The 15,723-nt window shown below is 46.0% G+C and overlaps 1 protein-coding gene across 2 annotated transcripts in view; it reads left to right on the top strand.

Annotated features, from left to right (window-relative positions):
* Nucleotides 1-15,345, top strand: part of NOD2 (nucleotide-binding oligomerization domain containing 2) — a 39,206-nt gene extending 23,861 nt beyond the window's left edge. The window contains exons 7-12 of one of the 2 annotated variants that reach the window (XM_011946614.1): nt 2,255-2,338; nt 4,873-4,956; nt 5,600-5,683; nt 7,793-7,876; nt 12,108-12,191; nt 14,015-15,345. In XM_011946614.1, the coding sequence (XP_011802004.1) occupies nt 2,255-2,338; nt 4,873-4,956; nt 5,600-5,683; nt 7,793-7,876; nt 12,108-12,191; nt 14,015-14,087 (493 nt within the window). In that variant the 3' untranslated portion in view covers nt 14,088-15,345. The remainder of the gene's footprint in view (nt 1-2,254; nt 2,339-4,872; nt 4,957-5,599; nt 5,684-7,792; nt 7,877-12,107; nt 12,192-14,014) is intronic. The other variant, XM_011946615.1, reaches the window with a different exon arrangement.
* The last annotated feature ends 378 nt before the right edge of the window (nt 15,346-15,723 follow it).

The following is a 15,723-nucleotide window of genomic DNA, read 5'->3' as shown; positions in this document are numbered from 1 at the left end:
GGCCACATAGCTCAGCCTCGGCGAGGGCTACTGAGACCAGAACCACAGGTGCCAATTTGTACAAAGGACTCAGTCCTGCTACCACTGCCTGCTCCCTCAGACTCACAAGCCTGGAATAGGCTATGGCCAGACCTGGCTGGCCCATCCCTGAGAAGGGTGCTGGTTTCAGAAATGGAGGCTGAGTTTGTGGCCAACACAATAGTCCTCTGTTATGTGCAGGAGAGACATTCTAAGACCCCAGTGGATGCCTGAAACCATGGAGAATACCAAGCCCTACACATACCATGCTTTTTCCTATACCTACACACCTGCGATAAAGTGTAGTTTATAAATTAGACACAGTAAGAGAGTAATAGCAACTCATAAAAAAAGGAACAATTATAACAATATACTGTAATAAAAACTATATGAATATGGACTTTCTCCATCTCCCTCAAAATATCTTCTTGTACTGTACTCACCCTTCTTCTTGGGAAGATGTGTGGTGGTAAAATGCCTGTGTGATGGGAGGAAGTGAGGTGGATGACGCACGCAGCACTGTGCTCTAGCACTGGGCTGCTGTTGACCTGACCACACGTCAGGAGGAGAATCATCTGCTCCCAGAGATCCTGAATCTTTGAGCAACGATGAGGTCGGCGGCTGGATGTCAGGAGCAGATGATCTTGATGACTACCAAATGGGAGCATATAGAGTGCGGATGCCCCGGACGGGGGACTGATTCACGTCCTGGGTGGGATGGAGCCGGATGGCGTGTGATCAGAATAGCATGCAATTTAAAATGTATGAATTGTTTTTCTCTAGAATTTTCCATTTAATATTTTTGGACTGCAGTTGAATTCAGATAACTGAAACCATAGAAGGCGAAGCTGCGGATAAGCAGGGGGCAGGGACTACCGTATATCATTGTAATTGAGAGCACAGGCTCTGCAGCCAGACTGCCCGAGGTTTGAACCTCATTAGCTGCATGACCTCAGGTCAGCCCAATGTCTGTGTGCCTCCATTTCCCCTTCTGTAGAATGGGGGTAATAACCATGGCTACCTCACAGGCTGTAGTGATGAGCAAGCCAGTTAATCCACATGAAGGGCTACACCGTCTGGCAGGGGCTTTATATAGTAAGCGAGTGGCTGAAAGATGATGGGTAAATTACACAAGAACTCAGCTTGCTTCTCCTTATATGAGTCCGGTCCTCCAAGCAGGGATTCGATGTGCCACACATTTATTGGGGAAAAGTCCTAAGAGGGGAAGTGGGGAAGGGAGCTGGGGGAGGCTGGGGGATGTGTCCCTGAGTGAAGGAGAGAGGGAAGGAAGGAAGGTTGAGACGGGGCACCTCAAACTTCAGTGCAGTCCTAAGACATCTTGGCAAGGCTGATGAGGAGTTCTTGAACCAAATTCACCCGGCAGGGGAGCCTGATGTCTCAGGCAGGGGCTGGCAAGTGCAGACACCTGGATGTTAGATTTTGGAGCACAGTAGCTGGGGCCCTTGGCTACCTCCAGGGAGCTGAGGCTGGAGACCTGAAAGGCGAGTTCTCCTAGCTGCCACACCCCTTCTCCAAGGCTACAGTAATATCTGCCTTATAGGATTGCTGTAAGCTGAGTGGCTTGAAGTTCCTTAAAAGAATGAAGACGTATAGTTATCTCAGGAAGCCTGGAGTTGCAGATGAGAGCTCTGGGGCTTCTCCGAAGCTCTCTGAGGTGTCTGGATTTGGTTGCAGCAGGATTCTTCCTTGCTGGGATCTTCCCCCATCCCTAGCCTTGGCCCTTCCTCTCTCCTTCCTTCCTGGAAGGCTCAGCGGGCCCCACCCCTCTCTCCCACCCACCTGGACCTGCCCAGGGCTCTTGTGCAACAGGTAAAGCCTACCTGTAGCAACAGCAGATCTGGGAAGGCTGCAGAGGGCACGATGGGATCTGGATCGATGGTGGCTGAGGCCGGAGGGAAAGGTGTGACCCTGAGTCATCCTTGCTGTCCCAGGGAAACCACCTCCCAGGACAGCTGCCTACTGTGGCTCCTGCCAGGACTTGTCACACTGCTGTGCGAAACAGCATCCCACTGCCTCTTTCCCTTTGCTGGGGGAAAAGCAAGTTGTGGGAGCCACTGAGTAAACTGGACTGAGCGGCAAGGGCACCTGCTGTGGCTGCTGCCTCCTGGGCAGGTCCTCAATGCTTTCTTCCTGTGTTTCCCTGGCCAGGGCACAGATGGCCTGCCTCTTCTGGCTGCTGCTGTGTTCTCTCAGCCTCCTCTATATTGCCTTCCAGGCTGGGGAATAACCACATCACTGCTGCGGGAGCCCGAGTGCTGGCCGAGGGCCTCCGAGGCAATACCTCCTTGCAGTTCCTGGGGTAGGTTGGATTCCAGAAAGAGGGACCTGCATGGAGGGGCTTGGGACTTTTGAGGATTTAGGGGTAGGTGAAACTCTTCAGCTAGGAGGCCCCAGAGGCAGCCCAGCTCCAGTGTGGCGAGGGGGGCGGGGCAAGCCAGGGAAAGAGTGGGCGGCCCTTGACTGCCACCTTCACACTTGGTCTAGGCCTGACAAACAGGAAGTTTGGGATGTTGGGGATAGGGGAGGGCAGTGCCCATGAGCTGGTGGCAGGAAGCCCTCTGGGCCTCTAGGGGCACTAGGGCTGTATTTTGGCTGCATATTAAAACCACTTGGGAGCTTCTAAACACTATTGCCAGGCCCCCCACCCTAGACTGATGAAATGCAAATATCTAGGTGCAGGGCTTAGGTATGAGGAGTTTTAAAAAGCTTCCCAGGAGATGGACATCCAGGGGTGAGGATCCCTGACCTAAGAAAGAGAAGGAAATGGGGAAGGACAGGAAGGCACCCAGGATAAGAGGGGGCTGTGCAAGGTCCTTCGGAGCTCTTGCTCCCTGTAGGACCATGCTAGGGCCCGCCAGGGGGCTTCCTCTGTTTGCTAGGCACCCAGGCTTGCACCTGTGCTGTTCCCAGCAGCCGCTCTCTTATCCTGTCATGCCCTAGTGTAAAGTGGGGTCCATTTGACAAGAACTGGGAGTTTTAGAACCTGGGACTGTAGGAAGAGAAAATAACCTTAGGGCCTAAGTGTTCCAGCCCGTTTCACAGGGAGGCAAGTTACTCCCAAGCTCAGTTTTTTGTTTTGTTTTGTTTTGTTTTTTGAGACGTAGTCTCACTCTGTCGCCCAGGCTGGAGTGCAGTGGTGAGATCTCGGCTCACTGCAACCTCCACCTCCCTGATTCAAGCGATTCACATGCCTCAGCTTCTCAGGTAGCTGGGATTACAGGTGCCCACCACCACGCCCGGCTAATTTTTGTATTTTTAGTACAGACAGGGTTTCGCCATGTTGGCCGGGCTGGTCCTGAACTCCTGACCTCAGGTGATCCACCCGCCTTGGCCGCCCAAAGTGCTGGGACTACAGGTGTGAGCCACTGCACCCAGCCCTCAAGCTCAGTTTGAGCCACAAATGAGACTATGTTGCTCTAGAAATCAACATCTTTTCCACACTGCTTTAGTAGCAACAGAGTCTAGAACAAAGGAGGCCACAGCCCCACTGAACTCTCTTCTGCTTGAGGTCACATCTGCCACATTGGGAGTATTTACCTCTTTCAACACGTATTTATTAGGGTACCTGTCTGGGCCAGGCATTGTGCTAAAACCCCCAAACGCTGTCATATGATACAAAGTGTTCTGTAACTTGCTCTTTTTTTTTTTTTTTTCACAATATATTATGCGAATTTTTTTAGGTCATTATGACCTCTTTACTTAATTACCTATTTATTTATTTTATTAATATTTACAGACAGGGTCTCGCTCTGTCACCCAGGCTGGAGTGCTGTGGTTGCAATCATAGCTCATCGTAGCCTTGAACTCCTGAGCTCAAGCGATCTTCCTACCTCAGTCTCCTGAATAGCTGGGACTATAGGCACATGCCACCATGCCTGGCCAATATTTTAGTATTTTGTAGAGACAGGGTCTCACTAGGTTGCCCAGGCTGGTCTCAAACTCCTGGGCTCAAGTGATCCTCCTTCCTTGCCTCCCCCAAGTGTTGGAATTGCACGTGTGTGCTGCCTTGCTCAGCCTGACTTCATTTTTCAAAGAGCCACAGAGTGTTACATAATCTATTTAACTGGTCACTTTTTGATGACTATTAAGTTGTTTTCAGGTTCTTTGTTATTCCAGTGTCATATCCCTGGGGCACAGAGCAGTGCTGGCACATAGCCAGAGCTCAATAAATATGTACCTAATGAATGAAAGTGCAGTGGACATCCTAATTCAGCCATCCTTTGCTAACTTGTGCACGTACCTGTCCAGGGTAGGTCCCTAGAATACAGTTGATAAGTCAGAAGGTGTGAGTTGGGCCTTCTACACCTGGAAAGGGATGTTTTCAAACTACAATGAGTCAGAGGACGATGGCCCAGAAGCTGAGGGTGTTGAAGCTGATGGTGTGGCGGGGTGTTAGGAAGAAGCAAGAGATAAAGAGCTTTGCAGAAGAAGCGTTAGACTTTGTTATGGGCAGGTACTGGAGGGTAGCTAAGGATTTGTGGGTGGCAGTTACCAGGAAGCTGAGCTAAGTGTCAGAAAAAATGTCACAACTGTAAATTACTCTTGTCAGTGAGTTCCTGTCCTTAAGGGTTTGGGGCTGGGTAGGCCTCTACTATTCTCTAAGTCTGTAATGTAAAACCACTGAAAACTCTTGGGTTAAGTTTGGCCATCCCACCCAAAAGATGGAGACAGGTCCACTTTGCTGGAACCAGGAGCCCCAGGGAGGCCACTCTGGGATTGAGTGGTCCTGCCCCTCTGGCTGGGACTGCAGAGGAAGAAGGACTGTTAGTTCATGTCTAGAACACATATCAGGTACTCACTGACACTGTCTGTTGACTCTTTTGGCCTTTTCAGATTCTGGGGCAACAGAGTGGGTGACGAGGGGGCCCAGGCCCTGGCTGAAGCCTTGGTTGATCACCAGAGCTTGAGGTGGCTCAGGTAAGCTTCAGAGTCTATCCTGCAGTTTTCTTGGAGAGATCAGGTAAAGAGGGAGGAACTTGGGCCAATTTTGAAGGTCTTTGAACTTTATTTCTACCCCACAATGTTAGGCAATGGAGTAAGGAAAAAACACCATTGGATTTCAAGACAGGACACTTGAGTCTTTCTGGGTGACTTTGGAAATGTTCCTTGTCCTCTCAGGGTTTTGATACAGTATCTGTAAATTGAAGATATTGGGCTGGATCAGGTACATTTTATCTTAAGGACCAATTCCAATCCATTGGTAGTGGCTGCCCAGTGCACCACATTAAGAAGAATTCTGAGGCTTCCCCTGGGCTTAAAGAGCACTGTAATCAATTAGTGATGTCTAAAAAAGGCAAAAAACAAAACAAAAAGAGCACTGCAATCAATTAGTAATATCTAAAAAAGGTTTAAAGAAAGAGCACTGCAATCAGTGATGTCTAAAAAGGGTAAAAAAAGAAAAAAAAAAAAGAGAGAGAGAGAAAGAGAGCACCACAATCTATTAGTGATGTCTGAAATGGAGCAGACCAGGAGAGCACCATGAATATTGTCCTCCATAGGTTAGTTCATCTCTGAGGTCCTTCCCTGCTCTGACATGCTTTTGTTCCATGGTTACCTCCAGCCTGGTGGGGAACAACATTGGCAGTGTGGGTGCCCAAGCCTTAGCACTGATGCTGGCAAAGAACGTCATGCTAGAAGAACTCTGGTGAGTTTGGGAGATTTTCTGCTCTGGGGAGGTGGATCACAATCTCTGTTGATCCCCTGGCCTCATCCATAGGAGCAGTTGTGTGGACAGACAAAGGTCAATGATTGAGTGATTGACTGATTGATTGGTTGTGTTTGTCTTTATATGTACTGAGTGGTATGAAGCTTATAGAGCCTGGTATGTACATGCTAATTTTTTAATTTAATAAAATATATTGGTTTGCTGGTTTGATGACTGCCTCCACATGGCGTAAGTGTGAAGAGCACAAACTCTGGAATCAAGCAGGCCATGATCTTAGGCAAATTAAATAACAATTTCAGAATCTCAAGTTTCATGTCTGTAAAATGAGGGTAAGAATACTTCCAACCATAGAGGATTTTTGTAAGAATTAGATAAGGTAGTGCCTGTGAAGACCTTAATATAGTGCCTGGCATATTTGTAAGTGCTCCATAAATGTTAAATGAGAATAGTGTCAGGGTTGCTACTACTATTGCTGCTGCTGCTGCTGCTACAACTACAACTAGTACTGTGACTACTACTAATAATAAAGTTTTGTTATTTTCAAGTGAATTTGAGTTCCTAGGAGTACTGGGTATTCAAGTCATAGGTCACTTTGGAAGGTGTAATGGAGTTTTGATAGTTGAAAGAGGAACCATGAATCATGCTTATACTGTTGACCTGAAGCAGATTCTAAGTTTCTCATCCTTTAGATGCCACTAGGATAGTTTTCTGACATGTTCTGGGCAGTTTCAGATTATGTCAGGGAGATAAAATGCTGAATGTTTGATTTTCCCAGGAAGCAGAAAGGTACTGCAACATATGGGCATTGACATAAACAGATTTTGTGGATGGACCTTGGCTGTTGCAGGGCTTACTAGCTCTACTAAAGTATGATTGATTCTATCCTGACTGGATTTTGCCACTTGGAATTTCTTAGTAGAGGAGAACCTTATTGTGAGAGCATCAGTTATGATTACTGTTAAAAGAAAAACTTCAGGCAAATTAAATTTAGCAGAGCTGATTAGAGCATACAGCAATTTATGAATTGGGCAGCATTCAGAACTGGGAGCGCTCCACCCAGCAAGGTGGGCAAGCAGTATCTATAGACAGGAAAAGGAAGTGATGTACAAAACAACTTGATTGGTTGCAGCTGGGCACTTGCCTTATTTGGGCATGATGTGATGAGGCATTTTCCTTATATGGACATAGTCTGATCAGCTGGTAGGCTGTGATTGACTGAAGCCTGGCTGCTGTGATTGACTGAGACTTAGCAGTTTGTTACAAGGATATATTGTTAGGTTGCAGTTTGCCACATAGGAACTCAAAGTACGGAGGCAGTCTCAGGCCAAATTTAGTTTAACTACATGTTAAGCTGCAGGTGACAAAATACCTTCATCTATAGAGGTTTAAACAAAGAAAGGGTTCATTTTTTCCTGTATAGGCAGCTGGAAGTAGGCAGTGTAGGGTTTGTACAGTGGCTACAAGAGGCCAGGAGGGGTCTCAGCTCTGTCTCATTATCTTTCTGTTCCATCATCCTTAGCCTGTGACTTCATTCACATGGTTGGTTGCCTCATGATCACAGGATGGCTGCTCCAGTTGCAGCACTACTTCTGTATTCCAGGATTCAGTCTATATACCAGGGAAAGCCATCTGCGTTTCTCTCCTTTAAAAAGCATTCCTGGAAGTCCCACCTGTCAACTTCCCCTTATGTATCAACCATGTGTATGTCACTTGACCAACCCATGTGTATGTTGTTTGACCAGCCCTGGCTGCAATGGAGAGTAGGAAATACAGTTTTTTCACCAAGTGCATGGCTGTCCAAATGAAATGAGACTTCCATTAATAAGGAAGAAAGGAAAGATGGATATTGGGAAGCTGGGGGATGAGGGAACTTATTACATAGAGAGCCCTTGGAGTGAATTCTCTTGCAAATATGTCCCCGGAATTGAGAATCCCCACAATGTACTTTATCTGTTCTTTCTTTATCCATGAGTTTGGGTTTTCAGATGTTGGATTTCCTATATGGGGGGCATGTGAGTTCATCTTTATTGACATCATCTTCCATAATCAACGTTATATCAACTGGATTTTCTCTCTTGTTCCCACCAGCCTGGAGGAGAACCATCTCCAGGATGAAGGTGTATGTTGTCTCGCAGAAGGACTGAAGAGAAATTCAAGTTTGAAAATCCTGAAGTAAGGAACCCGTAAGCAGGAAACAGGACAATAATTGCTGATCTTTGGAAGGGGCATTTCTGAATAAGATCTGGGCAGCTCCAGATCTTATTGTGGCCTGGTAGAACAGCTTGCCCTGGTCTAGGTGGACAAGGATTCCAGCGCAAGTTGTTTATCTGAGAGGTGGTCCCAGTAAATGCTGATAGGAGAGTGGTGAAGTGAGATGGGAAAGCGAAGGTAACCAATAAATGAGAGTTATCAAGAGAGTTATCAATGAGGGAAATTGGAGCTCAGTACTCTGGGGCACTCCTGGAGCCAGTGCAGAAAACACCTGGTCACCTACCCAACCAATGGGCAAGAAAGCCATGGCATTTATCCACCAACCGTCTGTCCTTCCTGTGTTGACGTGCGCTCATGGGGCACTGATTCTCTAGCACTTCCAGCTCACCCTCACCCAGCTAAACATGCTTCTGGGGTCAGGAGAATGGCCTCAGGCAGAGAGTGGCAGGTCTTTTCTGCAAGCAGTGGCTGGGGAGGTGATGTGATGGGGAGCACTGTGGCCTCCTCAGTGGCTGACTCAGTGGCTTGGGACTTGTGCCACAAAGAGATGGACAACTGAGGTGAACATGAACCCACCTAGTGACCATCACGGGCTTATCAGGGTGCTCTCTGAGGCTGATGCCGAAATTCCTATTTCAAGGAGACCTCAGGAACCCCATCAGATGGCTCCTTTGGCTGGAGGAAAGTGGCATCTGCCTAGGCAAATGTGGTCCTAGGAAAATGCTTGCCTTTTAGAAACAGACAGACAGATAGCTGCCTCTGTGAGTGCCAGCTTTGCTGCCAGGCTGCTATCCACTCTGGCAACACTTGTTTGTGTTGCTTTCACAAGCTAGGAAATTTCCAAATATTTGGTGAAAACACTTCCACTAATCATTTGGGTGGAAGTGGGCTGGGAAGTTGGGGTGAAGCCCAGTTGTTGAGCCAGATGCCAGCTTTGCACTGAGGGTGGGCCTTTGTGAATACCAGGCTGATTATTGACCAGGTGTGGATATGGCAGTTTTGTCTTCCCTCCTTTTCACAGCCTTACTCCACTTGATCCAAGTGGATGCTGGGCAATGAGGCTGGGGTTTGTCCCATGCCACCCTGTCATCAGCCTTTTTATTCAGCATCCTAAACTATATCATCCCCCACAAAAATTGAACTTCTGATATATTGTTTTTAAAAAAGAGAAATGCCTGCATCTTTCTTTTCCAGGCTTAATTTCTGCCAAGAGTTAGTTAAGAGTCCAGGCTTGCCGGGTGCAGTGGCTCACACCTGTAATCATAGCACTTTGGGAGGCTGAGGCAGGTGGATCACCTGAGTTGGGGAGTTTGAGACCAGCCTGACCAACATGGAGAAGCCCCGTCTCTACTAAAAATACAAAATTAGTCGGGCGTGGTGGCACACATCTGTAATCCCATCTACTTGGGAAGCTGAGGCAGGAGAATCACTTGAACCCAGGAGGTGGAGGTTGCCATGAGCCGAGATCACACCATTGCACCCCAGCCTGGACAAGAGAGAAACTCCATCAAAAAAAAAAGAGAAAAAAAAAATAATAAAAAAGAGTCCAGGTTCTAGAACCAGACAGCCTGGGTCTTACCCCTGCTCCACCATTACCAGCCAGTTCTTCTTGGATGAGTGCCTCAGTTGCCTCAAGTGTAAATGGAGTTAATGGCTGGACCTTCATTACAGGCCATGAGCATTCATTGAGAGAATGTAGGTAATAAAAGTAAGTTGTGGGTTGGAGCAAAAGTAATTGTGGTTTTGGACCATGATTTTTAAATTATTATAACTAGGCTAAAATACATCTTTATTAATCAAAATAGGTACCATTACAATAAACACATTTTTGCCAATAAGAAATAAGTTTGTTTATTCCTGTAGCATAAAAATTCATGCTTTGGGATTTGACAAACTCTTGGAAAGCATTTTCTGCATCCTGCTGGTTGTAGAAGCATTTTCCCTGCAAAAAGTTGAGATTCTTGAAGAAATGGTAGTCAGTTGGCTAGAGGTCAGGTAAATTTTGCGGATGAGGCAAAACTTCATAGTCCAATTCATCCAACTTTTGAAGCTTTGGTTGTGCGACGTGCAGTCGGGTATTGTCGTGGAGAATTGGACCCTTTCTGTTGACCAATGCCTGCTGCAGGCGTTGCAGTTTTCAGTGCATCTCATTGACTTGACGAGCATACTTCTCAGATGTAATGGTTTTACCAGGATTCAGAAAGCTGTAGGGGATCAGACCAGCAGCTGACCACCGGTGACCATGACCTTTTTATTTTTTTTGGCACAAGTTTGGCTTTGGGAAGTGCTTTGGAGCATCATCTTGGTCCAACCACTGAGCTAGTCCTTGCCAGTTGTATAAAATCCACTTTTCATTGCATGTCACAATCAGATCAAGAAATGGTTCACTGTTGTTGTGTAGAAAAAGAGAAGATGACACTTCAAAATGATGATTTTCTTGGTTTTCACTCAGCTCATGAGGCACCCACTTATCGAGCTTTTTCACCTTTCTAATTTGCTTCAAATGCTGAACGACCATGGAATGGTCGATGTTGAGTTCTCAAGTGGTTGTAAGAAGATCAGCTTTGATGATTGCTCTCAATTGGTTATTGTCAATTTCCGATGGCCTGCCAGCACACTCCTCATCTTCCAGGCTCTCGTCTCCTTTGCAAAACTTCTTGAACCACCACTGCACTTTACGTTCGTTAGCAGTTCCTGGGCCAAATGCGTTGCTGATGTTGTGAGTTGTCTCTGCTGCTTTACGACTCATTTTGAATTGGAATAAGAAAATTGCTTGAATTTACTTTTTGTCTAACATCATTCATAGTCTAAAATAAATTCATAGTCTAAAATAAATATAAAATAAACAGAAAGTATTAAGTCATTAGCAAAAAATCATAAAGTGAGAATTGTGCATTAAAATGATGTATAACATAACCACATTTATTTCAGAATGTATTCCAATATCAAATGGCAAATTTCAACAGTGCAAAAACTGCAATTATGTTTACACCAACCTAATAGAAGCTCAACAAATACTGGCAATTACGATTAGCATTGCCTTAGGGTCAACTTGTAAGGCGTTCCTAAAATTGTGGGAAAGGGGGAAGACCTGGAGTGGACATTATCGGAAGGCAAAGCTATAAGCAAAAGAGCAACATGGGAAACACATGACTCCTCTGTTACTGTCCCTGGCCCTATCCTGTCTCCCCTCCCTGTTGTCAGCTACCTCATATGTTCTGTAATCTCTGTGTCTGTGCCCTCAAAGACCCCCCTAAAAATGGAAATATTACTGCTCATTGGTTGTTTTCTATCAATTAAGTACTGCATTAGTCCATTTTCATGCTGATGATAAAGATATACCTAAGACTGGGCACTTTTTGAAAGAAAGAGTTGTATTGGACTCACAGTTCCACGTGGCTGGGGAGGTCTCACAATCATGGCGGAAGGTGAAAGGCACGTCTTACATGGCGGCAGACAGGAGAAGAGGGCTTGTTCAGGGAAACTCCCTTTTTTAAAACCATCAGATCTCATGAGACTTATTTACTATAATGAGAACAGGATGGAATTCAGTTATCTTCCACTGGCTCCCTCCCACAACATGTGGGAATTCAAGATGAGATTTGGGTAGAGACACAGCAAAACCATATCGAGTACTGTGCAAGTGTTTTAGGTTTGCAGAGAGTGGTGGGTCTTCCCAGCAAGCAGAGTGTGGGGAGGTAATGCAGGGACTGGTGGCTGACTTAATGGCCCGGGACCCATGCCACAAGGAGATGGATGGTGGATGTGAACAGGAGCCTGCTTACACCCATCATTAGATTCTTATGCTTGATGACACAGGCACCCTTTTAGGACCATTTTACCAGTGAGGAAATTAGAACCAATTTGCTTAAGATCAAAAAAGAAGTGGTGTAGGTGGGATTTAAACCCAGGACATCTAGCACTAAAATTCAGGTACTTAACTACTATACTAAGGGAGTGGCTACTTAATTTGATAAACTCATCTAGTGAATGGAAGAGAGATGGGTACATTTCACTGACGGTACTGAGCCTTCACTGATGAGCTCATTGGGAATCTCAGACATGAGTGGGAGGTGTCTAGGGGACATGTGGGCTTCAGTGGGCTGGCTAACTCCTGAAGTCTCTTTAACTGGACAGTTTCAAGAGGAAAACCAAGAATCTTTGAAGCTCACCATTCTATTTTCTTCTCCAGGTTGTCCAATAACTGCATCACCTACCTAGGGGCAGAAGCCCTCCTGCAGGCCCTTGAAAGGAATGACACCATCCTGGAAGTCTGGTAAGGCCCCTGGGCAGGCCTGGCTCTCCGAGCCTCAGTTTTTCTATCTGTAAAATGGGGTGGTGGGAGAGAGGAAAATTTCAAGGATCCTGATTCTCACATTCAGGGAGAATGATTCTGCATGTGAGGGATCTAGTTCTCTGTCTAAGAAGTCTTTACATCTTTAAGTGGGAAGCAATGATTTCATTTTTAAACCTTGACTATTTATTCAGCAACTTCTCTGTTCTACGAGATAGTGTAGGAATGGGGATGTGGTTGAAGAATGAAAAGAAAAGTCAGCTCCTGCCCTCCTGGGAACTGCATCTGCCTTCACAGGTCAAAGATATTGGATCAGACCTTCTGCGGTTCTGAATGGAGGTTGCACAGGTTACGAGCAGGTTGCACAGTGTATCCAATTCTCTATAAGAAAGCCATAGTCCTTCATGTATTTGAAAAAAGCAAGAATTGCATTCTTGACAGATTCTTTCGTTGCCTTAAAAAGAATGGCCTTGGGAGTCTGGGCAGCTGGGTCCAGTGTTGTGGACTTTCTCTCTGCTGAGCCACAGCTTCAAAGATTTGTTCTTATTTCCCGGGATCTATTTCTCAGACAATAAGTAAAGGTTTTCCCTGGCCTAATGTGCTATCAGTGAATGTTACTATGTATGTTCCAGGCACTGGGCTAGAGACTAATATTTAAAAGCCAGGACATTTCCTATAAAAAATCTGTATCTCAGGGTTTTCTCAAAAGAGCTGGGAACTCTGGATGCCCATTCATGATTCCAGTAGTTAACCAGAGTACAAGAAGGGCTAAGTCTTCTCAGATGGGCAAACCCACTCTGGCTGACTACAGATGCACCAAGCCTATTGCCTTAGACCAGGACCCTTTGGCAACTCATTCCCGTAAGTGTGTCACCCCTGCTTTAAATATGCAGGCCTTGTCTTCTTTCAAAAAGCATACAAGGCTGCAGCAAATGCAGATATCAAATGATGAAGTTAAAAACAAAAGCTTTGCTGGGCGTGGCAGCTCATACCTGTAATCCCAGCCCTTTGGGAGGCTGAGGCAGGAGGATCACTTGAGGCCAGAAGTTCGACATCAGACCTCTTCTCTTAAAAAATAAAAAATTCAGCTGGGTGCGGTGTAGTTCATAGCTACTCGGGAGGTTGGGATGGATGGATCCCTTGAACCCAGGAGTTCAAAGCTGCAGTGGGCCATGATTGCGTCACCGCACAGGCGACAGAATTAGATCCCGTCTCTTAAGATACTAAAAAATTTAAAAGTGACTTCAAAAATCTATGCTGTGATGGAGAGATTTTTCCTTCTGTAGGATTGTGACATTTCTGTGGCCTATGACATCATCAGGTTCTGGGCAGAGTGTAGGTTTTCTGTTTCTTTGTTTTTGAAACCATTGCACAGTCCTAAGAAACATCACATTCTGTGTCCTGGGCACCAGCCAACATCAGGTTGATATTTTAAGGGATCTGATGCTATTTGCTGCCTGTTGATGGAACTTGGGAGGGCACCAGGGTTTGCTCATTGCATTCTTGACAGATTCCCTTGTTGCCTTAAAAAGAATCACTGGCCTTGGGGAGTCTGTGGCTGGCTGGGTGCAGTGTTGTGGACTCTCTCTCTCTCTGCAGAGTCATGAGCCTTGTTCAGAATGCTTCATGAGCTGCCCTGGTTGACCGAGGGTGAAAACGGCCCTGACTTCCCTGCAAGACGCACTGCAGCTGGGCCAGAGGGTCAGCCCATCCCAGGCATGGGTTTAAAAAGTGGAGGCTTTTGTTTGAAAGCCCTGCTCTAATTTTGTCCTCACTTAAACCTCTGTTCACTTGATCTCCTTTAGGCTCCGAGGGAACACTTTCTCTCTGGAGGAGGCTGACAAGCTTGGCTGCAGGGACACCAGACTCTTGCTTTGAAGTCTCCGGGAGGATGTTCATCTCAGTTTGTTTGTGAGCAAGCTGTGAGTTTGGGCCCCAGAGGCTGGGTGACATCTGTTGGCAGCCTCTTCCAAATAAGCCCTGTCCTGCCTAAGGCTGAGCTTGTTTTCTGGGAACACCATAGGTCACCTTTATTCTGGCAGAGGAGGGAGCATCAGTGCCTCCCAGGATAGACTTTTCCCAAGGCTACTTTTGCCATCGACTTCTTCCCAAGATTCAATCCCAGGATGTACAAGAGGGACAGCCCCTCCTCCATGGTATGGGGCTGGCCTCTACTGATCCTCCCAGGCTTCCACGTGGGTCAGTGGGGCCCATAGATGTGCTTGTTAACTGAGTGCCTGTTGGTGGAGAGGCCTGGACTATCACAAAAGACCCCTTCCCACTGCTCTGATGAAGAGGAGTACACAGAACACAGTTCAGGAAGCAACTTTCTCCATGTCTCAACTCATCCATCCAGGCCATTCCCCATCTCTGGTTCCTTCCCTCCTCCTGGACTCCTGCACACACTCCTTCCTCTGAGGCTGAGATTCAGAATATTAGTGACCTCAGCTTTGATATTTCACTTACAGCACCCCCAACCCTGGCACCCAGGGTGGGAAGGGCTACACCTTAGCCTGCCCTCCTTTCTGGTGTTTAAGACATTTTTGGAAGGGGACACATGACAGCCGTTTGTTCCCCCAAGACATTCTAGGTTTGCAAGAAAAATATGACCACACTCCAGCTGGGATCACACGTGGACTTTTAGTTCCAGTGAAATCAATTACTCTTCAGTTAAGCCTTTGGAAACAGCTCCACTTTAAAAAGCTCCAAATGCAGCTTTAAAAAATTAATCTGGGCCAGAATTTCAAACGGCCGCACTAGGTTTCTGGTTGATGCCTGTGAACTGAACTCTGACAACAGACTTCTGAAATAGACTCACAAGAGGCAGTTCCATTTCATTTGTGCTAGAATGCTTTAGGATGTACAGTTATGGATTGAAAGCTTACAGGAAAAAATTAGGCCCTTCCTTCTAAGCAAATGTCTTCCTGGATTATTCAAAATGATACATGTCGAAGCCTTTGTAAATTGTCAGATGCTGTGCAAATGTTATTATTTTAAACATTAAGATGTGTGAAAACTGGTTAATATTTATAAATCACTTTGTTTTATTGTCTTAAGTTTATACTTTTATAGACAACATGGCCGTGAACTTTATGCTGTAAATAATCAGAGGGGAATAAAGTATTGAGTCAAAACAGCCATCTTCCTTGTGACCAAACATTTAAAAATATTCTGGCCAGGCACAGTGTCTCACTACTGTAATCCTATCACTTTGGGAGGTGGAGGTGGGCGGATCACCTGAGGTCGGGGGTTTGAGACCAGCCTGACCAACATGGAGAAACCCCGTCTCTACTAAAAATAGCAGAGGTTGCAGTGAGCCAAGATCACACCACTGCCCTCCAGCCTGGGCAACAAGAGTGGAACTCCGTCTCGAATAAATAAATAAAATACAAAATAAAAATATTCCTAAAGCTTATCAAATTTTAAAGCACAATTTTCTACTTGAAGGGGGGAAAAATGATATTTTCAACCCAATCTTGTATAGCTTAAGGCAAAAGCAATTCTTAGAAAATAG

Source organism: Colobus angolensis, unplaced genomic scaffold (genome assembly GCF_000951035.1).
Source record: "Colobus angolensis palliatus isolate OR3802 unplaced genomic scaffold, Cang.pa_1.0 Scaffold251, whole genome shotgun sequence".
In the NCBI taxonomy this organism is placed as follows: Eukaryota; Metazoa; Chordata; class Mammalia; order Primates; family Cercopithecidae; genus Colobus; species Colobus angolensis.
The sequence above is the reverse complement of the archived record's forward strand: the minus strand, read 5'-3'. Positions and strand labels throughout refer to the sequence as shown.